Genomic DNA, 27,802 nt, shown 5'->3' with positions numbered 1-27,802 from the left:
TTAATGCATCTATCTTTAGTAGAACTGATTACTTACTTAATAGGTTTGCCTAAAAATCCATCAAGCAGCTGCAGCTCATCCAACCCACCCCCCCCCCCCCCCCCCCCCGTGTTCTCGCTAGAATTAAGAAATTAGAGCACATCAGCCCGTTTCTAAAGTCCTTATACTGGTGGTCAACCTCCCAGACCACTCAGGTCTGCTAGTTCCAGCCTACTCTGTCCACCCAGAGAAGCAGCATTTAGTTCCTATGCTCCACTTATAAGGAACAAATTACTGTAAAAGAGCTGAAAACTAATATTTTCAGCTCCATCAGTTTAGAGCTGCCTTTGACATTTGAAGTTAAACTATTAACTGAGGTATCATTAGTTGAATATCAGTTATCAGTTTGGTCCAACTGTTTTATTTGCTTTACTACCTGCTTTTATCATGTTTGTTCTTTTCGTGCTTTAATTCTGATTTTCCTTCTATTTTAATACTTGCCTCCATGTAAGGCAAGCCTTGCCTTGCCTTTAGCAGTATCACACATTTCAAACGGGCCAGAGTAAAGCAGAAAGCAAACATGAGCCGCAAATGAAATAAACAAAATTCAGCAAAGGATCCACTCAGGTGATCAAAACGACACGCACTTCTAGATTTGCATGCTTTAAAAATGTTTGTAAGATCTTTAGGAATCTCTTTTACCTATATGGATGTTGATATATAGAACTTTAAATTTGATTTTATAACCTTTCCCAAATGTACTCCAGAAGAACAGTGTACAAAGAATCAGGGGTCAATGCTGTATGTGTGTGCCCATGTAACAAACCTGAACTAGATAAAACTAGAGAGGACGTGAAATTCCTGCCTGTCCCTAAAGAGAGCGAGTGCGTCTGGAGAGTACGTCTTTGTCAGAGTCTGTTTTTACCTGACTCTAATCTGCCTTGTTGCATACAAACACTGACAAGCCACACTTGCTATGTATGCAAACATTAAAAGCCCACAGAAATAGGGACTTCACTTTGTATCAAAGCACCTGTTAATAATTGACAGGGGGCAGGACTTTTTTTTTTGACTCCAACAAGATTGTTCTAGTCATTCTGAAAGATTACTGATATCAGAGTTCAGACATACTCTAAGTCTGAAGATCATAGGAAGGGTGGATATGTTTTTCTGTGAAGAAATTATACATATACAAATATATATTCAGGTTAATACAATTTAAGTTGGCTCTGTCAGTGATTAAATGAATTGGTTGCTTAGTTCTAGCATCAATTCATAGCACTTTGCAGTCACATTACAAACATTAAATTAATAAATGTCATTTGAATTTGATGCTACTGTTTATAACTGTAAAGTGGACGGAAAATGAGACAGTGTTATGAGTGTGGTGTGCATTTACTCTAATAACACAAGCATTTCCTTATTGCAGGACAGTAAAGGATCTATTCTATTTGACCAAATACATATTAGAAACACATTTAGTATCTAGATGTGCAAAGCTGATAGAGGCATCCCCAAAATGACTTGCAGAGAAATGAGTTTCTATTAATAATTGACATATGGGGTCCAAAGCACACGATGCTTCTGATATTTTTATTTGTAAATTATTATGAAAGCTGCATTTTTTGTTTCATATGCCTCTTTGTGTCTCATAATATCCCAATAAAATACTCTTTAGTTAGTGTAACATGTTATCTCTTCTTCTGTTTTTTTATCATCACATTTCACATTATCAAAGTTTATATTAGACAATTAAAACTGGAGCAAATATAAATAGCATTTTTTTAAAACTGGTTATATTTCATCGTGGGGGACAGCCCTGATGTTCAAAAGTTACAAATACCAGTGAGTTTCAATTTAAAAAGCAGGTAAAGGGTCAGATGAGAGTCCACCAGGCTGAAACTTGACAGAACAGGACAAGATAAGGGCCCGTTAGCAGCCTCAGGGGCCGTTAACACCTGTTAGACTTTCCTCAAGTTCAAGGACAGTCAGTTTTTACCGAAAGCCTCCCTCTTTGGGCTCTTACCTCGCCTGGCATCTAACCAGTTTCATCTGGAGCAGACAGAGTAAGTAGGATCGCATCTAGCCTACATGTAAACTGTTTGTTTAAAACATTGAGAGGTGCCCGGAACATGTTATGTAAGTAGCTAGCTGACAACAAACTAAAGATAAACAAGGGATACGACCACAGACCGTCACTAGTGCTACCATAATCCTGGGTTCTCTTTCACAGCTAATCACTTTAGTTTGTGACTGGCTTTAAGTACATTATGAGAGTTTTATAAGTTAACCAATGCTTTTAAGCAGAAACACTTTACAGTAGGTGGGGTGCAGATCCTTTGCTGTGATTGGCTTGTAGCACCACAACCTCACTTCCAATGCTTATCCGTCCAAATAGTAGCCAGTAGACATTTGTTTGTGCTTCTAAAGGATAGCTCAGCACTAAAACTAAGAACTATGATGGTATTTTTTTGTTTGACTGATTCATTGAAAACATAACATCTCCTTTTTTCATCATTTAAACTATAACAAGGATTTGTTTTGTTTTAAATTTGGTTCTTTGATGTTTTCAAGACAAATATCTATGCAGGGCCACAAGCTAAAACGTGAACAAGCAAAGCAGCTGGAGGGAGCAGAGCAGCTGGGCTGAAGGAGTGTCACACTATCATGTCTCTGTTCCAGCCCATTTTGGACCTTCAGCACATTCCTTAGTGAAGCGGCCAAGAATGAATGAAATATTGCTAAAGTATAAACCCTGTAAAGAGTTATGTTCTCTTACTTTTTAAAGACTCTAAATAGCAAACTTCTTCAATTGACTCATTTACAAAAGATGCACGGTTGCCCGTAGAAAATGCATCACTAAAAAGCAAAATAGTTCTAGTAAGGAGACAGCTGTTAATGTACCTTTAACCTTTTACACACCTTTCAAAAGCATTGACCCCCTCTTCGTTGCACTAGACAGTGTTATTATCAATGACTTGTCTAATAAAACTGCTATCTTTGCTGTGTGTGGTCATAAAAATGCTCATAAATGAGAAGCAGTTTTTAATTGAGTAAGAAAAACAGCCAAGCAATCTGTTCTCTTAGATGTCTGGCCACAGCTTTTTGAAGCCAAAAATAGGAACAGAATAATTTTTTTTTTGAATATTTTGATGAGTAAATAGCTACGATTAACAGTTTGATATGACTCACAATATAAGGCAGAGAACACCCAAGGCCTTAGGCTCAGAAAACAGACTCACTGTTTCATAACAGACAAAAGAAAAATGAGAGGCATCACAGAAAGAGGATTTTATTCCAGCCATGATTCAAGTTGGATCAGTAGTTAGTTTTTCATACCTTTTTAATCTTTTCTATAACTTTAATGGTGGTATTTGTATTTCTATTTGGATATAAAGCAAACAAATTAGAGAATAACTGTGAGGTTATGTCAGAAGAAAACCACCTTTGGAAGAAAACCAAACAAAGTCATTCTGAAAGAGTGCCACAGTCAGTGGATGGAACACAGCAAACATGCATAAGAAGGTGGTCTAAATAAACAAAGACAAGAGGTAGTTTTTTTTTTTTTTTTTTACCCTTTATTACGAAACACCAGAGGAATGCCAACACAGCACCTCACCATAAACACACAATCAACATGGTGACACACAGCAGTATAAGCATCATGCTGATGTAATAATTTTCTATAGGACAGACGGGAGCTTTAGAGCCAATATTTTCAAAGAAGAATGGGCTGAAATTTAAAGCTCTGGGTGTGTAAAGCTTGAAGACATATGTGACAGCAGCAAACTCCAAAACATTGACTCAGAGGGACTGAATATACTTTTGAGGTTTGTATGATTGCATTACCTTATGTTGGTTTTTCACCAACAGATTCTACAAACTGTATATTACTGGAAACTTCAACATAAGCTAGGCTTTAAGGATTAGTTTGTGTTTTTTTGTCAGAGAGATAAAAAAATATTTATCCTACAGACTTTAAACACCGCGTGCATAATAAACTTCTTTTCCACTTGAAGATTTTTTTTTTCTCAGGATTTGTTGTTTTAGTCTAGTTTCCCAGCTGTATTCTGCATTCATCATAAATGGGGAAAACACCATGGTAACAATTTGGGGAAAACAATCAATCTAGTCTTGTCTGATATAGATATTTGCTGTTTTTGTAGGATAAATAGACCAGACATAGGGCAAGTTTCAATTTACAAAATTACCATCCATCCATCTCCAGCTTAGTCCTTGTCAGGGTAAACTCTGGACAGGTTAACAGCAGGGGCAGAGCTAGATGGGGGACCAGGGGTGACCACCCTTAGCCACCCCTACAATTTTTTCCCTCAAATACAGACGGTGGCAGCAGAAATACTCTCAAGTGGAATACTAATAAAACATTTTCATGTATTACTTACAATTTTGTCATATATTCATAATTACTTAACAGTAAAAACAATGTGGTTCATTATAAACATCACTATACTAAAATTAAAGATGATAAGTACAGAATTCATGCTCTTTTCAGAACTAGATTTTGTGTTATACTATGGAGTAAAGAGAAAATGATTTGTCTCTACAAGTCATCTAGGAGTGAAATCATAGATAAATAACCATTTTAATAAAAACATATTAAATAATCAATTTCTGTAGATAATAGTACTTACGGTATAAATATCAATTTTATGCAGAATGATTATTGAAAAAAGTAGGTAAGTAATGACAATGGAAAAGATGTTCACCCCAGAACTCAAACTGGAAAGAATTTGATCTATTATACCTTTTATCTAGGAAGCACGGATGTTTAAATTTATGCTTCTGTTTGTTAGTAAAGGCTGTAGGAAAGTATAGTTTGTCCTATCTTTGGCTTGACCCTGAGGTTCTGGCATCTATCCACTTTCAGCCACCCCACAGTGTTCATTGGTTATTGCCTGGCCACCCTTATAAAAAAAATTCTGGCTACACCTCTGGTGTAAAATTCTTGCTGCAAGGCAACAGTGGTACCCACTGCTCTATGGTGCAGCCCTACACGTCTAATAGCTAATAATAAGTAAAGACTGGAAAAACTTTTCTCCCCTTTAACTCATTTTTACTTTCTCGTAGATAACCAGCAGAGGTCAGTGTTGCACTAAACCTGATTTAAGCCCTCAGTAGGTGATCTAGGATTTTCTCTGCAGTCTCACCAGAGAAGCCCTTCAAATATGTATTTATTTTTCTACAGTTAATGATTATTTAATGATGCACTTTGTTTAATTAAACTCAAATACAAAAGCTACTTTTGAAAAATATCAATTTAATTGGGCTTCATTTGCTGTTTACTATTACCAGCTCCCATCATCGTCTTTTGAAGAACTCCTAATATGCTTTGTACCCCCAGAAAGGCTTTATTGTTTTATTTATTTGCTTAATATGAGTGATTATGCACAAACTAGATTAAGGTGAAGATTAATTAGTTTAAGTGGTGTTAAATAAATTTTTTAAATGCAATTTTCATTAAAATGTATATTGTACATGGATTAGGTTATTCTAATGAAATTGTGAGACACATTTTTTTCCCATTTAAGATTTTTTTTTCCATTTAAACAAATTCACAATTTTTTTGTCACAGCCAAAGGTGGGCAGCGGATTTGGGAAACAACTAATTCTGAACCTAATAAAGTAGATTAAATTGAAGAGCTAATGCTTGTAAACATTTTTATCAGTAAAATGCATCTAAATCTATTAAACCACGGTTTCTCTGACTGAGGCTCTGAATATATGGATCCATTTATGTATTTCTTTTCACAAGTTAAGACCCCAACAAAACAAAACAATTGGGTTTTGAGTTCCTAATATGACAAATGTCCAAAAGTTAAAGGGTTTAATTAGTAGCCTATTGTAAGGCACAACAAAAAATATTTTTAATAAGAGGATACGGGTCATGCCCTTGAAAGTATTCATACATCAGTTTGTTCTATTAACATTAAATACCTTGGAATTGTAATTGATAATCACCTTCAAACCTTTTACTGATAAACTTGTTAAGAAATTAAAAGTTAAACTGGGTTTCTCTTTCGTAATGAGACATGTTTTTCCTTTGGAGTAAAAAAGCGCCTTGCCTCTGCCACGTTTTAATTGGTCTAAGATTATGGTGACCTTTTCTATAGGAATGCTACTTCTTCATGTCTTCAAATGTTGGACTGTAGAGCCGACACGTCACTGTGACCTTTAGTCTTAGGTGGGATGGCCTTCCCTCTCTATGAGAAGGCAGTGCCATTGGTACACTTTTATTTACATTTACATTTGTACCTTACTTACACAGAAAAGCGCGGCTTCTTATGCCCTGAGATCCAACGATCAGCTGTTGCTCACTGCTCCTTTTCGCCTTTGGCAAACAGCTCCTTGTGCATGGATTTTTATTTTTTTTTTTACAAAGAAACTGGAAGTTGACTGAGTTTTTACCTCTAAATGCTTTTAAAGGAATAGTACACCCAAAACATGATTAGCCTTCATTTTCTACTCACCCCCATGCTGAACAACACTCTGGAGTACTTTTTTGATATCTCAAATGCATCTGGAGATCTGGGAGGCTTCTTGCTGTCTGCTGACATTCAAATAATGGAGGTCTACGGTGCCCGAGACAGAAAGGTCCATAAAAGTCCACAAAAACGTGTCAATATTCCTCCATACTGCTCGTCCAATGTATTCCAAGTGTCCTTAGTGGGTAGCATCCAGAATTTACTCGAAACGAAGTCATTTAGAATGTTTTTAGAGCATAAACAGTAGTGTATAGTATTTCCTGAAAGCGCGCGCCAGCGCGTTCAGGACGATACGGAAGCCGGCAGACCAGATGAAAGTGCGCATTCAGCGTCTGCTCTGCCGATAATGCAAGCGTAGAAGAAGAAATGTGCTGTTTACCTGTGCAAAGAAAGAAACAACGAAAGAAAAATGTCTGAGGACTTCAGTGTTGAGGAAGAGCATGAGTTCTTTGCCCAGCTGAATGCGCACTTTCGTCTGGTTTGGTCTGCCGCGGTTTCCGTAGACTCGTGAACGCGCTTTTAGGAAATACTATACACTACTGTTTATGCTCTAAAAACATTCTAAATTACTTCGTTTCGAGTAAATTCTGGATGCTACCCACTCAGGACACTTGGAATACATTGGACGAGCAGTATGGAAGAATATTGACACGTTTTTGTGGACTTTTATGGACCTTTCTGTCTCGGTCACCATAGACCTCCATTATTTGAATGTCAGCAGACAGCAAGAAGCCTCCCAGATCTCCAGCTGCATTTGAGATATCAAAAAAGTACTCCAGAGTGTTGTTCAGCATGGGGGTGAGTAGAAAATGAAGGCTAATCGTGTTTTGGGTGTACTATTCCTTTAAGTTAAAAGTGAAAGACTTTGAACAATGTGTAATTGATTTACTTGTTATGTTTTTTATTTAATTTAATGTATATCTGTTCCCTAATGTAACTTTGTTGGCTCTTGGCCAGGACTCCTTGAAAAAGAAGTTTTTAATCTCAATGGGATTTTTCCCCCTTATTTAAATAAAGGTTAAATAAACAAAATTGCTTTGAATTGGCACTTGCTTTTGCTTCTCTTCATCCCAATAAACAATAAAATAAAATAAAAAAACTGAAAAAAAAAAACACAAAAAAAGGGCAAAAAGCAAACAAATTTCACGCTTGAAGTTTCCATCTATCTTTTTCGATTAAGGTGCCTGTGCTGCGGATCGATTAGTTCGCCTAGTCTCGGTGGTGTTATGACTGAACCAGCTTCTGTTTGGAGCGACGTTTCGTGAGTCCTAATTGAATATTGCATGTAAAATTTGAAGGTAACATAACCTACATAACTTAACATTTATTACTGGCTCGGATAACTTGAATTTCTTCTTGTAGGATTTGGTATTTTTAGCGCGGACTCGTCATAAAACCAAAGAGATAATTTCGGTGCGGTGTCCTTGCGCTAACGAACCTGTCATTCCAGTTATGGCTTTATTGCTCCCGACTTCCTGCAAACTCTCAGAACATTAGTCAGCATTTATTTAAAAATAAGTTTAAACGGTTCCCTGTGAAACATTCGGATATATTTCAGGTTTAGTTTTTAATTTCCCACAATGAATGTCATTGCCCTTATCTTAACGGTTATCCAACTTTTACGTATCAATCTGATGTAAGATAAATGACGTGACGACACAACAATAAGCAACATGATCTGGGTGGGCACCATATGAAGCACAACACCCCAACCTACGCTCTGGATTACCCAGAATTCCAAGTGGTATACTCATATACACCGTTCTTTTACGATCTTTTTTTGCGGTTTGAAACATATTATATGAGTGTATTTTTGCCAACCGTCTAATGAACTATCCTGTTGAACTCTGGCATGTGTTGGGGTATAAATAAGGTCCGGTAATTTCGGTGTAAGGACAGATGGATTTATTAAGGATTTTTCGCACCATTACATCTGCAAAGAGACGTCTTAGTCCACAACTGCGAAGGGGGCCCACCAGGTGTCAGTGATAGGGCCCCTCTGCAAATGCAGTCTCTGCCTACCGGTATTTATGCCATTGGGGTTTATATTTTCCAAAAATGAGCATTATATTCATTGACTGCTTTCCTATTGTTGATAACAAAGGAGACAGATGCCTGCCTTTAGTGCATCATTTATAAAGGGCTCAAAAACATTAATGTATAAAATATGACAAATAACATCCGATACCAATGCCAACATCAATATATCATGCACCGCTAGTATGGAAATCATTAAAAGTAATAAAATTATTATTTTTTAAATTAAGGCCTTAATTGGCATTGAAATTCATTAAATGTGTTTATAGTGGCATTTAAAATGCTTTATTAAAAAAAATGTGCTATAGTCTATATAAATACTGTGGATTTCTTCTAGATTTTTCTCCCCGAATAATAGGGGAGATGGAGAAGAGTAAAATGGGGGATGATTGCAACATGTCATTTTTCTCCTATCAGGAACAAGCTAGAGCGATGAGACTCTGGTAAAACCCTTTGCAGAGAAAAACAAATCAGATTCTAGAGCAGCTCCAGGATTCAGTTCAGTTCAGTAGCTTTTATTTGTCCCAGTATGGGCAATTTTTATGCAGTAGTAGTACACCTTTCACACACACATTCACATTTCACAAATACAAAATAAAAGAAACACAAGAAACACATAAAATATTTTAAAAAGATAAAAGTAAGGTGGATAAAAGAGAAAAAAAATTATCATTAAAATGATTTAATGGACAAATCAATTTTTTAGTTGTATTTCTTTTCTTTCCTTGAGCTTTTTTGTCATATTGCTGCTACTGGTCTGGTGATTGAGGCTCAGACCTGTATGGTTTGGATGAGTGATATGATAAAATTAGGTAAATGTGGTTGGCATTTATCAAAATGTACTAGTTTAGCTAGAATATGAGGTTTCATGAGGGCTGACAGGAATGGAGGCATAATCTCCTGCCAGTGTCCCCATTAATATAAATCAGATTAGTATTTTAAACATTTGGTTTCTGGTGTTTGAACCTTAATACATTTTATCAGGTTAGGAACAGGAGGTTTATATTTGTTTATCATACCTTTTTATTATTTTTTTTTTATATGCTGAGTATGGTATAGTGAATAATTTAATATAAAAATGTACACATATTAAAATAAAAATGTTAATGATGCAATTACAGTGTTGAAAACAATAATTTAGTTGTCATATACCTTTGGAGGTAATTGGTGTTAATAGTTTTATAATATCTAATTATATTCAAGGTCGTGTGGCATTGCCTTAGATGCAAGACTTTTTTTTATGCAAATGAGTCTGAAGCTCATCCTCGATTTGCTAGCGTCTCTATTGGTTGAAGCTCTTATCTTTCTATTGAGTTATAAAGCGCAGTGCCTCCAATGCATTTCAGTTATTTACCGTCTCACACCGGCTGAGCTGGAGAACAAGTTGAGAGCGGATTTTTTTGCACCCTTTGACAGAGATAAGTCAGTGAAACTCTTGCATTTTAAAATCTTTTTTCTCTTATATCATTGTAGGCTTTTTAAAGATATGATTGCATGCATGTGTTTTGTTTCTGAGCATTTTCTTTTTGTTGATGCATGAAGAGTGCAAGGAGAGGAAGTGAACATTTAAATACGATTTTCACACTTTACAAGCATCAAGATAAAAGCCTAAACCAATTATGCTTTGAAGATTGTTGCTTTTTTTTTAACCTTGAACATGAGGTCTTTGAATCACCCCACCGTACATATTAATTTCTCTTTGAAGTTGGGACGGTAAACTTGGTTTGGTTTACCCTGCTTGTCTGTGTCTTCCAGTGAAATCGTGCGTAGGTGTGTAGTGAGAGGCTCAGACTTTCCTCCACCATGCTGGCTCTGTCCAGATGTTCGCCAGCTTTGAGTTGGAGGCTTCCTCCGTGTTGCTCGGCTCTCCTTCTGGCGAGCTCTTCCATCACAGCCGGCCCCCAGTTTCTAACAAGCCAGATCTCTCAGTTTCACCAAAGCAAAGCCAGAGCAAGTCCAGATCCAAACAAGATCACATCAGGCAAGAACATATTCGAACGCTGCAACAATTAGCTGCTGTCAGTGACAATACAACAACAAAAAACAACCAATTGTAATTCAGATACATTTAAGTTAACTCCTGCTTTGAAATTTGAAAGACATGTTATTGAAATCAGGGCTGATTTTATCTTTTTGTTTTGATAAGAGTAATTAGTAAAGTTAGTGATGGGAAAATTTTTTTAAAAACGTTTTAAGAAGATATTTCCAAAAGAAACACCAGAGAAGAATAAGTTAACATTACCTTGTGTTATTAGCTGACATTTTAAAAATGTAGATTTCATTCCAACTCTGTAGAAGAGAACAAAGGAAGCCGGAGCTGGCTTCCTCTAACGGCTTTCCTAAAAGCAACTGTCAGAATCGTCTGTACGGCCGAGCTTTTTGATCTCATAAGTGAGGTTTAGATTTGGATACGATGAGGTTTCTCTGACAGGAAGGATCACAATCACACTCACAAAAACACACTTGCAACAGAATTGCATTTCAGACGAAGCAGGCATGCTGGCTCTTGTTACTATAAGGCCCTCACGGTGATTTAGGTTCCTCTTTCTCAAAAAAGATAAATCATAGAGAAACATTTTCCGCTTTGTTGCATGAATGGCTTTTCAAAACCAACATCTGCATAAAACCGAACCCTGCGGTCTAACTTCTTTTTTTTTGTTTTTACCCAGAAGAGCGAGCAGCAGTATAGTACCCTCTCTCATAATCATACCTTTTTTCTGTTTTGCAACAGTGTCTGGTCTGGAGAGCGAGCTGCTGGAAATGGGGATGTGGTCCCTGGGTATCGGAGCTGTCGGAGCTGCTCTGGCTGGGATATTCCTGGCCAACACAGACATGTGTCTTCCTAAAGGTGAAAACGCAACACTGGAACACCTGGAAGATGCTGATCTGCGTTCCACAACAGATGGTAGGCGGCTATCAGATTCAATGTAATCATGTAAATGCATCATGAAGTCAGATTTGCCAAATATAAAAAAGCCTGGTTTCCAAAAAGTAGTTATTTATGGTTCATTTGTTATGCATGAAAACTTCTCGTTAAAAGTTTTCCGGTTGTCTGCAGATTCGAAGGTCATTAAAGCAAAGAGCCTGTGGGAGGAGAATGGAGCTGTGGTCATGGCCGTACGGCGGCCTGGATGATTTTTGTGCAGAGAGGTAGTTTTAATCTTGAGGTTGTACTGCTTATCATGTTTATTCCTCTCTTAACTTCACCCTTGGCTGTCCCTGCAGGAGGCCTCTGAGCTGTCCTCTCTGAAGCCCCAGCTGGAAGAGCTCGGGGTCCCTTTGGTCGCTGTGGTGAAAGAGAATGTGGGCACAGAGATCCAGGACCTCAGACCGCACTTCGCTGGGGACATCTATATAGATGAGAAGGTTAGCACCGACACCACCACCACCATCGTCGTACCGAAATTAATTAATGTTTTAAAAGCCGGATACATACCAAATTTTAAATCCAGCACTTCAGTTTTAACAAAACATTTCCCAAAATCAATCAGACTGAATTGGGAGCTAATGAACATCAGTTTTCAAAGTCATAGATTTAGATCAAGGTCTATACTTGTTTTAAAGGATCATCTGTTGTTTGCTGCTTTTCTTAATCTGTCCGACTAAAGCTGAATTTGATTCCAGAAACATTTCTATGGACCACTCCAGAGAAAGATGGGAGGGTTAGGCTTTGTCCGCCTCGGGGTGTGGCAGAACTTCATGCGGGCCTGGAGGTCCGGTTACCAGGGTAACATGAACGGAGAGGGCTTCATCCTGGGAGGAGTGTTTGTCATCGGAGCAGGAGATCAGGTAGTGTGATTTGCGCCGATTTAAATCAGGTGGCATCAAAACAAAAGAAGTCGTTGTCCGTAACTACGTCTGGTGTCCCACAGGGAATCCTCCTGGAGCACAAAGAGAAGCAGTTTGGCGATAAGGTGGACACCGCAGACGTCCTGAAGGCAGCCCAGAAAATTGTACCGATGAAATAGTTTATCATTAGATAAAGAGCAAGAATACTGGTTTAGATCAAAGCTACAATGAACAAATCATTTTAACTCAAGTTTTGGTCAATAAATGTTTGCATTGACTAATATTAAATAAAGTAATATTAAATAATATTAATGACATTAATACAATATACCTCTGTCGTTTGCACAATGATTTGCAGAATGAATGTTTATTACAAATTGATGCTGTAGTTGTTGATTATTTATCAGACTTAACTCATTAAGGGACTTTGTTTCAGGTACATTAAGATTCAGGTTCAACAATAGTAAATACTTAACACTTGAAAAAGATCCAAACCGCTTATTCAATTTAGAGCTTGACGTCATATTTGAGTGTAATTCTAATTCCTCTGTCCATCATATGTATCTGTTCTTTTGTTATGGTCTCCATCCTTGTTAGGCACCTGAATGTTTCTTTCCATTGGGAACAGCAGCACCCGGTATGTGTGCGTGTGAAATAATGACAACCTGACTTTAAACTCTGTGCAGAGAGGAGCAGGTTTGATGCCCAAATACACACCTACACACTGGTTCAGCTGCTGTCCTGATGGGCAGGCGTGTTCATGGTGTTTGAAGCAGGTTTTCTACTTGCTCCAGTGTTTTTTTTAATATAGAGACATGTTCTGTTTGTAGATGCACATGTGCTTCCTAGCGGTATATGAATAAATAATTTCTAGATGTGTGTCTGTGTTTTTTTTACTGGAGCAATATCATAATTTACTCTTTTTAAATCTGAGACGATAAAATATTAGTCTAGATATATTTTTAAGGACTGTTGATGCATATTCTATTAAAGCACATTACATTGGGGCTTTAAAAAAAATAAAATAAGTTTAATATAATATAGACAGTCCTAGTTCTTTGGAACGGAGAGATGTTTAGATTTCTTTTAGCTTTTCCAAAAAGTTTAATTTGGCCTAGTTAACCCTAATGTGGAAAAGACATATTTGTTTCCATTGAGACCATTGAAGTTATTTTTACTTTTAGGGAACTGTAGCATAAAAAAAAAAAATAGCTTGTACATTTTTTTCAGCAAATAATCTAACCAAGTTCATCAATCCCATTAAAAACAAACCTATTACTCTGATATTTAGAGTCAAATTTACCATTTATGTTGACACTTCAGGATGGGACACCAGAAATTCAAAACCACAGTGAGTTTAAGTGTTTTTACAGTTCGTTATGTTACATCCACAATGTAATGCACTTCTTGATGCTTTATGGAACAGATCAATACATACAAGGGAAGTGGAAGGAAAAAAGTATGCATTGACCTTATTTATTTTATTTGTTTTGGATAAAACCGAGGTAGCCCTCTGTGAAAATGCCTTGTACTGCAGTTTTATTTTTATAGTTGCTGTTTTTCTTTAACAATCCGGGCGATTACTCACCAGTATGCCTGTTGCACAGAAGTTCACATCTGGACAAAGGAAATAAAAACATTTCCTAATGTTACCTAAAAAAAGCGGCACTGAAATTAACTTTAATGTTCAAAGGTATGCATAAAAATATTAGTTACTAGAACAGCAAATTTTCTTTAGCAGGTAACCTGTACAAAATACATGCATAAAAAATCCAATCTGGTTTCAACATTTGTAACACATTTTCTTTTTATTGCTGTCGGTAAAACACATCTGACATCAAGGAAACATTTTGAACAATACAAAAATGGAGGGAATACTGTGCATCAATACTGACAGGTCTACATGAATATACAGAAAACTCACCATAACATTCATGGAGTGTAATATTAACATGGATTGTCCTTACATTTGTGCTTTAAGCAGTTAAAGCATGCAAAACAGGAGTGAAAGTTGGTGACAGTGTTTTTGGAGTGTTAAAATAAAAACTAAAATATGACATTTATAAACATCAAGTCCAGTAGCTTCCTGTCGGTGCTTTGGGATTCTCTTATACAAGTCGGTGTAGAGGGCTGCACTGTTCAAGCTGAGGAGCACTTTACAAAGATATTTGCATAATAAAGCTGATACAAACAACTTCATACTCTAAGCACTTCTTAGCCAACTTGTCTTTGGAGGCAAGACGTCACAAAGAAATGCTGAAATAAACTATTCTAGTTCTAAAAAACTTAAAATCGGAGAAAGTCATCTTTAGTTATCAGCAGTAAGGGTTTGCAGACTGGAAAGATTACCTCTTAGCCGGCTCACAATCATCGTTCATAAATATATAACATAAAGAGAACATTCAATAGAAATCCAGTCAGGTCCAATAAGCAACACAGCAAAGGTTATAACAGTGCAGCATCACCTTCAATAGGAAAACCTCACATGGTTACACAGAAACAAGCATTTATCACAAACCACTGCCGCTCTGTTTTTGATTCAAACATTTAAAGGGAACAAACATTAATAAAAAATGTCTTACATTTTACACAATGGCCTCTAAACTAAAACTTTTATCAAAAAATCAATACATTCTGGAGATTATTGAAGGTTATGTTCAAATAATCTAAAAATAAAGTCCAAGAACATAAGCTATATACTGGTACATCTCTATGCATTAGAACACCATTTAAAATGTACTTTAGTAATTTACCTGTAAAACTTAAATTCATAGACTATACCAATTAGCAGTGACATTTTAAGTTTTTTTTTTTTTTTGGTTCTTCTGGAATAAAGGAAAATAAGTAATAACTTAGAAACCAAAGTCCCAGTCTAGATCGGTGTTTCCCAAACTTTTTTGATTCGTGTACCCCTTTGCGTATTTCTCTTACCATAAGTACCCCTCCCAGTTAAAAATATTGATGATTGTCCAAAAGTGGAACATACAATAAAACTGATAATTAAATAAAAACTATTTTACTCAATCCTTTAATTTGAGCATTTAATTCTTAGGCCTTTTATTCTTTCGGTCTCAAAAAAAAAAAAAAAAACATAAATATGTTGCCTGGAAGTTAGTAAGGAATTAAAATAAATACAAAATAAAATCATATTATAAACCTGAATTCATAAAACTGGAGCTCCTCTGAGTAAGAGATGCAAAAAACCCAAACTGATTGTTCCTCACTCTAAAGTTCCCTATAATTTCAGGGGCCATGTTTAGAGCACTTTGTCTTAATGGGCAGACTGAGTTTGCTTTTCACACATCCCAAAATACGGAAACATTTTGATTCCTTAAATCAATCAGCAGCGCATTAAGGCTCCAAATGTATTGTTGTAATTCATGCGAAAGGGATATTTTTGTAGGTCTAAAATAAATACAAATTTCAATGATATTCTAATTTATCAAAAATGATCTGTAAGTCTGAGTAAGAACACAAAACGATAGGGCAGTTACTCCATTTCGAGCAGTTTACATTTACACAATTACAAAGCCTTTACAGTCATTCATGTACGGTAAATATATTCATAATCCTACCAGAGATACAAAACATCACACAGCACAAGTGTTAGATGATTGTTGGTAAATTGCAAATAGTGAGTTTTGTCAGAAGATAAATTCAGACAGAAGGTCATTTAGCTAAATCATATGTAGCAAATCTCTTAACAAGCAGCTAAAATTACCCTCCAGTGCATATATATATCTGTGCTTAACACTTTATACATCATATATAGGTATTCAGAAAATCTACATCAGTTGGAGTTTATTCACAACAATCACTGTCATATACCCTCAAACATAATTGCTTTATGATGTTTGGTGATCTCATTTAATAACTGATCAAAGCAGCAACATTACTTTTAGACATTTTAAAACCTTTAGTGGTTTATTTTGCTAAACAGAATCTCAATGGCTTATCAAAGTCTTCTAGATAGCTAACACTCGCATGGACATGACAAAACTACTGTATCTTACAAAAAAGAAGAAATTCTGGTGTCTATATGCTATTATCTGAAATAAGAGCAGATCTTTTTTCTGCTTACTTTTGAAATAATGTGTAGATAACAGCAAAACCACTGAAAATAATGTAAACAGATAGGAAATGGTTGTTGTGTGGCTTCTTCTGAGTGACATTATAGACACTAAGCATGTCCTCTAAATATATTCTGAACTACATGTACCTCTAAATATATTCTGAACTACATGTACCTCTAAATATATTCTGAACTACATGTACCTAAAGGCGTTAAGTACACTTTAAGGAGAGCTGCTCTGGTTGAGAGGCAGTGTGAAACAAAACAGGAAATACGATTAGGACACTGTTTTTAGTGAAAATAAAAACCATGATTCTCTAATCAGAGAAAAGAAGCAAATATTTCCCCCCTCTGCAGTTGGCATGTCTACACTAGGAATGTAGGAATGTAGGAATCGACCATTTCTTACTTTCCTCCAACTAATTAAATTCTTACCTGAGCTGTAAAACTGATGTGAACTTATTACATTTTATAAATACCCACTATATAAAATATGCTTCTTTTAGTGTAAAGAATAAAAATCGTATTTCTATTTTAGCTTTTAGAAGAAAGTTGCTAATTTATGGGGAAAAAAGGATAAGGATTACACCTAATTTGTTATATTTTCTGCAAGATAATACAGAGAAAGGGCTAAATTGTCCTTTGTATAACATTTAGATTTAAACCAAAGTACAGCTATTTGTAGAGTAAGAGTCAAGATGCTGTAGGTGGCAAACCCAGGTTAAAACAAAGTTTTAAAGATCAGACACACAAGGCAACCTTACACTCAGGAGTAAATAGAGACGACTAATATGAAAAGCCTTCATTTAAAACTGTACAAGACTTAAAATGCACATGAGAAAACCACCAATGAGTGATCAGAAGTTGCTTGTGTTATCAATCAGAGGAAGACTACATAAAAACACAACAACTGAACATGTAACAAAACCAAGATTAATGTAAAACCACAAATAATCTTTTTTTTTTTTTTTTAAACACTCAAACTTGTTCCTTTTGGTGACAGACAGATCTCTGTATGTTTGCATGTTTTCTGCGCATGCGCCTACAGGCCCTTGTTGAAGTAGACATTGTTGGTGTCTGGACTTAACTGCCGTATCCTCTCCTGCAGATCTGTTTCCAGCCCGCTTACGCTCATAGAGCTGAAAAGATATGGTTAACCATTACGATAAAGTCGGCCCGCATTACATAAAGCTTAAAGCTCCAGATGCTGTAGGAATTGACTGAATGTACCTTTTCTGAGGGAACAGGGCGCAGCAGAGAGGAGTAGCGAACACCAGGCTTAAAAAGAGGGTGGAGAAATTACATTTTAGACATGATTTTAATGCAGACTGGGAGAGAAAATACTATTTTACTCACCATAGACCGACTAGACCAACTTGGACAGGAGCATTTAGAATTGGAAAACGCTACAAGAAAAACAAAAAACAATTAAAACAAAAGATAACTAAAACTAAGCAGATTTATAGAAAATGTATTGTTTCTTTGCACTAAAAAACAAATTCTCCCTGACAAAAGTTATATTATTTGTATTTTTAACATTTTCAGGTTCTTGTCTACAGGTTTATACCACCTACAGAAGATCTGCTTAAGAAATGCAGGTTTTACAGCATTTTTTTTTAGCAAATCCGTCACATATATGAAAATAGTCTAGATTAAAATAGTTAAATCACGGCTTAAGAGTTTTAAACATTCCTGTAGATATGAACCTTTAGCGCCAATCCCAGCTGGATGAGGACCTATTCTTTTTCAGACCTTGTAGCTGATCATCACTTCATGGCTCCGGCCACATGTTGGTGCAGAACTGACCCATAAAAATAAGATAAAGGGCGCTTCCAGACCCAAAGTCCAACATTTAATGTAATCAATAGGTGAAAATATGTATTACTATTACCAGTGCCTAAGCATGGTGGGATATACAAAGCCCTTCAGCAAATTGGACCTACATCGTCTTTTTTAAGTCCACTTTAGGTTCAAGGTTTGTGCATCAGAAAATATTTGCATGTTAACAAACTCTCTTGGGAACCAAGCGGTCCCTAGCATGGATTATATGAAATAAGGCCCCACTAACATATCATTTTCAGATTGTCCTAAAAGGACTGATGCAAGGATTCTAATATCTTTTTACTTCTCAGCTGCAGTCAGATACTCCAGCTTAACGCCCCAAAAACTGAAAGGAAAAACGCTTCTCTCCAGGGGATTACATCCAGCAAATAATATCCATTTGAAACTGAATATAGTAAAAAAGGTTGTCATAAAGTGGGGTTGTTGATCCAATAAGGTTTAATGCATTAAACCAAACTAAATCACTGTGCAAAACTCATTTGTGTCACTGAAAAAACATTGGAGCGCATGTTCCTACCTTCATAAAGGCTCTTTTCTCCAGAGCATTCATTATAACAGGAGGAATGGCTGTAAAAAAAAGAAATAAAAATGAGTTGAGGAAAGTCTTCAGATTTATAAGCACCTACAGTAAAAATCAAACAACCCACTTCAGGGGCTAAAATTCTTGCATCTCCTGTAACATTAATACAGTTAGATATTTATCTGATCAAATTATGAATAACAATCTGTACAAAGAATCAGGCCAACTTTATCTAGATAAAGGACAGAATGGCAAAACAAGCATGTTGACATTCCAGGGAATCTGTGGCAGAAATTATTTAGACTGCAGCCAAAGATGAGAGATAGATATCAGGAGACGCCCATCTGAAAAAAGATCCTTTCTTTAACAACACCACTTCTAGTCTGCCCAAAAGCAAAATATTAATCTTTAAAAGTATTCATACCTCTAGAGTATTTTATACAATTTACAAAATGAAAGCAAGAAACAGGCCAACAAAATGTAGGGCATCTTCTACATAATGTGATCTTGTGAGTTCTTTGATTTGATCACCAACATCCTCAAACAAACCTCTGGAGTGTGAACAGCTCTACCTATGTGTGTATTTCATTACACCTAGAAGGACTTTATGTACTAATCAAGCTGATTTCTAAAGCAGTTGAGCACATTGGATTTTATTTTATGGGTATCAGGTGGATAGAGGGAGAATAGAAACTCATGCTATGCTGCTAAAAAGCTCCCTGCAAACTATGAATGGAACATTGAGTGGAATATTAGATTAAATTACCCATAGCAGGCACTGCCATGCCAATCCTGGACACCACCACCTGGACAATGGCTTGTTTGGCAGCATTGGCAGATTCTCCTAACCTGTTTCCGTTCTCATCCATCACAGGGATCCCATACTTCAGCTCCCTGGCAGAGGCAAACAGAAACATGGCTGTGTCAAATGTGACCAGTCTTTACAGCTAAGTAAAGTGGGAAGTGGTCAATCCTCGCGGGACCTCACCTCTGCCTCATGAAGGGGATATTGATACAGTTGGCAGCAGCAACAGCAGCAAAAGGGACAAACCGACTGACGATTGGGGGGAGTCGCTGCAAGGACAATAAATCAGGAAGTTATCACATTCTGCTGGACTTACTTCAACGGAGTATTCTTGTGAACCTGACATATTACCGTAGCCAGAGACTTGAGTCCGAGTGCAGTGACCACGGCCCCTGTGGTTGCGCTAACATAAGCGGCACCAAGCTGGCTGTGAAGAAGATGGTGAGGTTGACACAAAACAGACACCTACTGCCAACTTCCTGTTTCATACATATCACAAATGATAATTAGCTGAATACTGAGTGAAAACCACAGCTGATGGTGTGAACCTTAGCTGCAAGGTTAGGCAAAGTAAGGTGAAACAAAATGCATCTAATATGAGCTGTTAAAGCAAATAATGCTAATATTTCAGCTTGGTTTCATGCTTAACCAAACAATGTGCTCTTGCATGTTTGGAAGGCGCAGCTCTCCTCAGCATAACTAGATCATGTTTGATGCATTGCTGCAGCCAATGAATGAGCACAATAAAGTCATCATTCAAATGCATGTTATTCTAAAGGCAGTCGGTAGTAGATGTGTGCAGCATGAGGTCGTGGTGACATGAAGCTAAACAGAACAAAATAGCACTGAAAGGCAGAAAGCAGCAGCTCCCACAACCTCCTTACAGACAATAGTTTAGAGTGGAGGACATGAATGACTCCCTACTTCACGGTGATGGGAGCGTCTCCGCTGCGGTTGGTGTAGTTTACAACGGCGTTGAAGGACTGGTTAACCCACTGCCAGAACACAACTGCTGGAGTAGTCCTGAAAACACAGAACCACAGTAGCCTGTTAGAGGAAGTGAGGGTTCACCCATTTTTTCTTCTAGAAGCAAAAACATGAAAGCCGCAACCTGTAACATGAGCACAGGGTAGCATTACAACCTACAATCAGCTGACCTCATACTACACATAAAAACATTCATTTTTAAACAAAATTGCATATAAACGAATGAAATTAGAAAATACAAACAACTTACATAAGACAAAATCAATGGAAAAGAAAAAAAATATCCTATTATTAGCTGTTTTTGTGGGTTTATACCTCACAAATTTAAGAATTTATCATTTTCACTCAAAATTATGATTATTTTCTCAAAACATAAACAGATTTCCCCTTTAGAAAAAATTGCTGCCGCCTCCAGTCTGAATCACAGCAGACTCAACTTTCACATAATCAGATCTTACATCACGTCACATTTCATGTAACACATGATGCACACATCAAAGAATTCAGTTAAGTTAGCAAAAAACAGTATTTTCACTGTAAGCAGTATTGTTTAGTTTAATGAGGTAGAAGGAGTTAAACCTCCCAACATGTACCTGAGGTTAATATTAAAGAGCCATCATAACTTTCAAGATAACACCACTTTCATGGCAGTATGCACATGATGGTCCAGTTTAGCTTTTAATGTTACTCTGAGGTCTACCCTGCTGTCATCCCATTTTAGCTACACCCAGAAATTAAATAGCGCTATATCCTCTTATGTAAATGAAACACAGAGACTGCATACAAACTATAGAGTGTGATTAAATCAGAACAAAGGTCTTTAGGATGGATTTTACAACCTCAGATGTTGTTAAATTAAGCACCAAAACAGTTATGTAAGCAGCTCTGATTATGTGTGTGGGAAGTGCCGTGGATTGTTGTGTCAACAGAAACTAATTCAATGTTTCCAGCTAGCGCACTCATTTATTTAGAAAGTTAGCCCAGTGGAGCATCTATGCAGATGGATCTAGATGTTGATACTTAGTGTAAACATCTGAGTTCTGGGAACAAAAAAAGAAACAATAACAACAAAACTTCAAAGTTACAAAGTTTAGTTTTTGCCTCAAGTAAACCTAAGACAGAATAGATCATTATTACCTAGAACCAAAGAAAGTTTGGATAAATAGAAACCTTTTTTTTTTTTTTTTAAGTGCTACCCCTGGCTTTGATATTTTAGACAATCGTTCACTGTGTTGGATTCTCAATAAAGAATGATAAAGTTATATCACCTCTCTTACTACTTAATCAAAAAATAAAAATAAAAGATAAACATACTGATAAGCTGCAAATCCAAATACCATTACTGAGATGTCTCTACTTGAACTGACAAGACTAAACTACCCAGAAGGTACTTGAAAAATTATGAGTTTGAACACTTCCAAACCACATGTTTAACAAGTTAAATGTAAAAACTGCTGTCCTCTAGTGGTGAATCACAAACAACACAATGGCAGGTCATCTATGCCAATGTTTCCCAAGCAGGGGTACACAAGTGCATTGCAAGGGGTACATGAAAATATGTAATTTCTTAGGTAGTAAAATAAAATAGGGATGGGATCTGTTCTGCTTTCTGAGGACCCAATTCAAAAATAAAACAAGCTTTTCTCAACCAAAAAGTTAGTTTCGCTTCTATGTTTGAGTGCCTTCAGTTTTGACATGCATCAGAACTAAGCAGAGGAACAGACTGTATATAGAGAACAGCCTGGGATCAGCTGTTTTTCACACTGAGCTATTGCAGCTCATCAAAGCAGCTCAGGTGTCTTGGTGAAAACAAAAACAAAATTAATTAAGTCAATTAAAGGAGAAGTTCACTTTTTAACACTTAAAGCCCATTTTCTGTAGTGTCCAGGATGAAATCGAATGATCGACACCAAAATTTTGACAATTGGTCCTGTCTCTGCTTTTTGGCTCATTTAGAATCACCCCCTGGCTGCTTCAGAATGGCTTCCATAGAGCATGTCCGATAATGTCCTTAAAACAACCTTAAACGTTCTTTTTTTAAAATATGCTACTCACCGGGTCGTCAGCGCTGTTCAATGACGTTCCAAAAAAAGTTTCGTAAAGAAAAAACGTTCCTGTAGTGTTTTATTTAGCATTTTGTAAATCCCATTGAGTTCTGTTGGAATAGTCAATATTCCGCTGCCACCGGAAACGGAAATGGGGCCTGTTTACACAGTTGTAGTCTTTTCGCTTCACTCTGTGTACTCCGACGTCGAGCCAGGGGGTGATTCTGCATGAGCCAAATAGCAGAGACAGGACCAATTGTCAAAATTTTGGTGTCGATCATTCGATTTCATCCTGGACACTACAGAAAACGGGCTTAAAGTGTTAAAAAGTGAACTTCTCCTTTAAGTCGATTCATCAAGTTTAAATGTATTTATAAGCAATTTACTCAGTGGAGCTCCAGTTTTATAAATACAGGTTTATATTATGATTTTATTTTGTATTCAAGTCAATTCCTTACTAACTTCCAGGCAACATACTAATGCTGTTTTTTGCATAAAATGCCTGAGAATTAAAATGCTCAAATTAAGATATTATTTACAATAGTTTTTATTTTATAATCAGTTCATGTAGGTTCCACCTTAGGATAATCTTAAACACTTTTGACTGATAGGGGTATTTATGGTATGAAAAAAGGCCCAAAGGGTTACACAAGTCAAAAAAGGTTGGGAAACACTGGTCTATGCAACCGTAAAATCTCCATTTAATCCTGACCCAACAGATAGTGCTAGACAAAAACAATAACATTTAAGCATCTAAACAAAACAATCAAAACACAATAAATGGAGTTTACCCATGGTTTATTTGGGGTGTAATGTTTTTGAAGCAGTTTTGAGTGAGAGAAAATTATTTTGTAATTTTATTACAATTTTTGTTGATTCGTTATTATTTTATCAGTAAAAGCTTGTCAGCCCAGCAGGTTTTTCAGTAATCAGAAAGGGTAATCATTTTGGATTTTTAAGAGGATTTCCATTGGAAACGGATTAAACCTTCTATTTCGGGTGCTGCTGTATCTGCTGTCTTATCTACCTGTTTTTTTAATGTACATATTTTTTTATATGAGTGATTACTGCATCAGAACCTCTGCTGTACCTGTAAAACGTGAGCATGCAGCCTGTGATGGACATGTTCATGGGCACCTGAGCAGACATCCGACCAATCACAAACATCTTCTCTCCAGTGTCGGGATGGAAAGCAGAGTCGTAAATGTACTTAGCTCTCCAGAGCTCATCCTCGGTCAAACCCGGTTTTACGGTGCCGGTTCTGAAAATGCAGAATAACGGGAAGGTTTCATACTTTGTTAAACAGTCATCTCAAAAGGGTGAAGACAGAAAGGTGTTTAAGTTTTGCTATAAATTTTTCTAGCACAGTTATCCATTAGTGCAGAGACGTGCATCGTAGCAGGAGGATCAGATGGAAGCTAGATTCAATGAATGGGTCATTTAATTGGCTAATTCTGACTCAGTCCTCCATCACCTCACCTGTAGTTCTCTACGATTACTCTGGCCTCCTCCAGAGTCTCAGAGGACAGCAGGACGTTCCTGGGATCTGTGACCATGAAGAAGTGTTTTGCACGGCCCATGAAGGTTCCCTGGTCCCATCTAGGTTCCTTAATGTTAATGTTGAGCGACAACTCTCCAGACATCTTGGCTCTCCCCTAATCAAAGGCAGATGTGCTGATTATTGATAGATTTAGACAAAAAATTTTTTTTTGATTTCTGTATTGTGAACTATGCGTTTCAGATTATAGTATATTTTTTCTACATGCCAGCAGAATATAAGTAAAACATTTTTTTGACACAAATTACAGAAAAAGAGATCAAGAGATTGTAGCTCTATATGATCTATATAGAGATATTTTATTTGTTTTACACTGAAGTAAAAGAAATAAAAACCCGGCAGTACACAACAGTCAACAACATTTCGGCAGATTTTAGCCTTTTTAATTAGGGGTTTTAAATACTTGAAAATGCTAAAACATATATATTTTTTTACTGCTTTAAAGGGGCTTTAGTTTTTGGGTGTTGATTAAAAAAATCCACTTTATAAGTAAAAGTATATGAAGAGGTTAATGGATGTGTTATTTACTAGTATTTAGATCTGCTATACTGAAACTAGAATAACTGATTTTTAAATCTTAACTCAAAATCTGGTTTAACAATAAGGACATGCTTCAATAGTTCTGAGTACTACTTATGCAAGCTTTCTTATTTTCTAAAACTAATTAATACAGATCTAACTGAAGAAATTGCAAAAATCTTGCTGTCATTCCCAGGTCATTTAAGAGGATCAATAAACAGATGCCTACTTAAGTGGTTTAGTGGTAACAGAGTCTTTTCCATTATTAAGAATTGGTCAAATTTATACACTTGATAGAGATTAATTGACTTCTTATTGAAGGTTTATGGCTTTCTAAAAAAAAGACAATTTACTATTACAGGGCTGTCAACTCTCACCCACTGGGAGTGAGACTCACTCATCTCAGTGTCTTCACACACTCTCACTCCATATCGCCAATATCTCACACTAAAAATTGGCAGACATTAAAACTCAACTGTCTAGTTTAATAATGGAATTTAGGAGTAATTAAACAAACACAAATATTTTAACTCTTAAAGCTTTCAGGTTTGCCTTGCAAACCCACAGGAGCTCCAAAAAAAGAAAAATAACCATTGCATAATATTTTTTAAAAGATCAGCCACCCAAGAAAAGACCAACCACATCCAGAGGGGATGTGCAGAACAGCTCAGTTATCCTGGATTCATAGAGGAGAAACCACAGGGATGTTCTTCTTTTATTATTACTTATCATATTTATTTATCTTTATTTTGGTCCACTGAATATGTTTAAAAACTTAATTTCCACCACACTCGAGAGAAGTGCTTTCTCCTGTCATGGTGAGTTTTTATTGAGTCTACAGCCGCATAGAAGGTTTGAATTGTTTAGCTGTTTTGTCAATTGTAAAAAAAAAAAAAAAAAAAAAAAAAAAAAATTGTAAAAAAAAAAAAAACTAATAAGATAATAATTTAAGATTTTTAATCCTTAGCCTATTACCAAATATTCATAGTGTAGTTTGCATGGGTTTTCGATTGCACTAATTTCTGTATCAGTGCCAGTAATGCAGTAATAGCTTATAAGTTCCCCATTGTTTCATTTATTTAAACAGCAGAGAATAATTAATGAACAAAGTTGTGAAATTCTTAGTTTAAAGCATATTTAAGATGCAAGTATTTTAGTATGGCCCATTCTGCTTTACTTCAATCCTTTAAAAATCACCAGAATGTTGAAAATAATTTATATTGTTAGGAAAAATGTTCCACATAACTACTAACCACTTATTGTTACTCAGTAACATTAATTGTGATATAAAAATTCCACATTTTGCTACTTTTTTTTCAGTTAAATCCTCTGAAAACCTCCCACCTATAGCTGCAGCTATCCTCATCTAACCCTGACAGGGTTTCCTGTCCAAACTATTTCAAGATCTCCCCCCAAGGTTTGGTGAAAAGTTGGCAGCCTTGTTGTTATGACACTGGTTTGTATTACACAGGAGGTAGTAAGGCATTACAAAATGACCTGCTTTTATATTGAGTTAGAGATGCAAATATATGTCCAATAAAAACTGCCAGTAATAATATTGATATTTATTTTCCTTTGCGAGGAAGTTCTATAGGTACAGAAATTAAAATATAAACTGGACAATTTCTTGTTTCCGTTAATTACTGTAAAACACACATATATATAAAGGGAAAAAGGTTTAAATTAACCGATAAACCAGGAAAGGAACTGATCGAAGCCTAAATCGCTGACAGAGGAGCATGAGGCGTTAGCAATGTAGCCTGCTAGCATGGTAGCTAAACCGAAACCAACACACTAAAGTAAACAAAGCGTCTCGAGACGATATAATCAATATGAATCCATACTTTTTTCAGGCGTTTATATGATAACGTTAGCAGATGTGACTGATATCATTACAATAATCAAATGTCCTAATATTAGCCAGCTACCTGCTGGGTTTACAAGCTAAAACCGTAATGCTAGCACGTAGCGTTAGGAGGACACATTTTATGAAGGAAAATATGTGAACCTAATCAGTTTGTGATATGGATAATACAGGGAAACAAATGTGGTCAGACCCAGAACATACCTGGTCCAATAAGTTCGACTTTTGAAAATGTATGACCTCTCAATATCACAGCACACACCGGCTGAGCCAATGATGCATTAACGTGTCTTCACAGTGTCGTAAAACTCATATCGCACCTGAATAAGACCTAAATGCTTTCTCGAGAATTAAAACATTCTATCATTGTCTAATCAAACAAATCCTATTGAGGTGCTAATGAATCATTTTACAACAACAACGCCACATTAATATTAAAAACAAATATATTGTGCCCGAAGCCCCTTGTTTTCAAATATGTTGATATATAATTTAAATTTACATTCATTGGAATCAGGTGATGTATTTGATTAATAATAATAACTATATGCATTTTAAATGAATGTGTAATTGTAAAAAAAAAATAAAATAAAATATTAAAAGAACTGTTTTGTTTCACCTTATAATTTTTCGAGGTGCCTTGAAGGCAGCACCAGTGTATCTCGCGTGTGACACACTGGGGCGGGGTTACTGACGTGAGGGCGTGTGAGAAAGCTAGCATCTGATTGGACGACTCCCAGGCTGAATTTTATACTGCATTTGTAAACAGGTCTAAAAATTAGTGCTTGCTTTAAATAAAGTTTTCAGATTTTTGTTTTTCATGAAAAGAATACCACGCATATATTTCAACTTCACTGCAAATAAATAATGCTAATAAAACTGAACTAAATCTGAAAATTCCTTAATTTAAGACTTTTACTAATCATATACACATGAAATAAAACTAGGGGCAAATTAATAAATTTAATACAGATAATCTATTTAGTTTTAAATTAAACTTAGGAGAAGCTTTAAAAATAATTACTGAAATCCCACCATTCATCGCTAGGTGGCGTTGTTCATCTATCTTCCTGACCTCTACAATATGCAGCACATCACTTTCTTTAGCCCTAAAGTAAAGTAAAAAAAAAGGCTTTGATAACATGGTTTGCTTGGAACCAAATTAGATGTTCATAAAAGTGAGTTCTAACTTATGAGGAATTTAATTGGGCTACGTTTTAATCACTATACATCTACAGAGGCTTATGTAAAGGGCTTACAGCTCTTAAGACAATAATGGTCA

At 36.2% G+C, this 27,802-nt stretch overlaps 2 protein-coding genes and 1 long non-coding RNA gene across 9 annotated transcripts; 1 reads left to right on the top strand and 2 right to left on the bottom strand.

Annotated features, from left to right (window-relative positions):
* The first annotated feature begins 1,898 nt into the window (after positions 1-1,898).
* selenou1a (selenoprotein U 1a) lies at positions 1,899-12,886 on the top strand. 7 transcript variants are annotated; one of them, XM_038292949.1, is made up of 7 exons: positions 7,650-7,780; positions 10,275-10,500; positions 11,251-11,424; positions 11,578-11,669; positions 11,745-11,885; positions 12,144-12,308; positions 12,392-12,886. In XM_038292949.1, the coding sequence occupies exons 2-7, from the start codon at positions 10,323-10,325 to the stop codon at positions 12,485-12,487; spliced, it is 846 nt and encodes a 281-aa protein (XP_038148877.1). In that variant the 5' UTR covers positions 7,650-7,780; positions 10,275-10,322; the 3' UTR covers positions 12,488-12,886. The 7 variants fall into 7 exon arrangements, with proteins under 7 accessions (XP_038148880.1, XP_038148877.1, XP_038148884.1 ...); XM_038292950.1 differs by having other exon boundaries at positions 7,669-7,743; XM_038292951.1 differs by lacking the exon at positions 7,650-7,780 and adding an exon at positions 9,926-9,941.
* Positions 12,887-14,089: 1,203 nt separating this feature from the next.
* On the bottom strand, positions 14,090-16,761 carry LOC119788554. Its single transcript, XR_005281488.1, has 2 exons — positions 16,584-16,761; positions 14,090-16,527 (listed from the first exon to the last, which is right to left on the bottom strand). It is a non-coding gene; the product is annotated as an uncharacterized LOC119788554 (long non-coding RNA).
* A 575-nt stretch (positions 16,762-17,336) lies between these two features.
* On the bottom strand, positions 17,337-26,843 carry sfxn3 (sideroflexin 3). The gene is made up of 11 exons (XM_038292948.1): positions 26,725-26,843; positions 24,059-24,234; positions 23,670-23,840; positions 20,472-20,570; positions 19,899-19,974; positions 19,731-19,816; positions 19,509-19,636; positions 18,740-18,789; positions 17,737-17,786; positions 17,611-17,658; positions 17,337-17,519 (listed from the first exon to the last, which is right to left on the bottom strand). Exons 2-11 carry the CDS (start codon positions 24,220-24,222, stop codon positions 17,423-17,425), a joined length of 969 nt encoding a protein of 322 aa, XP_038148876.1. The 5' UTR covers positions 24,223-24,234; positions 26,725-26,843; the 3' UTR covers positions 17,337-17,422.
* Positions 26,844-27,802: the final 959 nt, after the last annotated feature.

The sequence above is a fragment of the Cyprinodon tularosa genome, unplaced genomic scaffold (assembly GCF_016077235.1).
Source record: "Cyprinodon tularosa strain WSP-4 unplaced genomic scaffold, ASM1607723v1 ctg32, whole genome shotgun sequence".
Classification (NCBI taxonomy): domain Eukaryota; kingdom Metazoa; phylum Chordata; class Actinopteri; order Cyprinodontiformes; family Cyprinodontidae; genus Cyprinodon; species Cyprinodon tularosa.
Note: the sequence above shows the minus strand (reverse complement) of the source record. Positions and strands in the feature narration are given on the sequence as shown.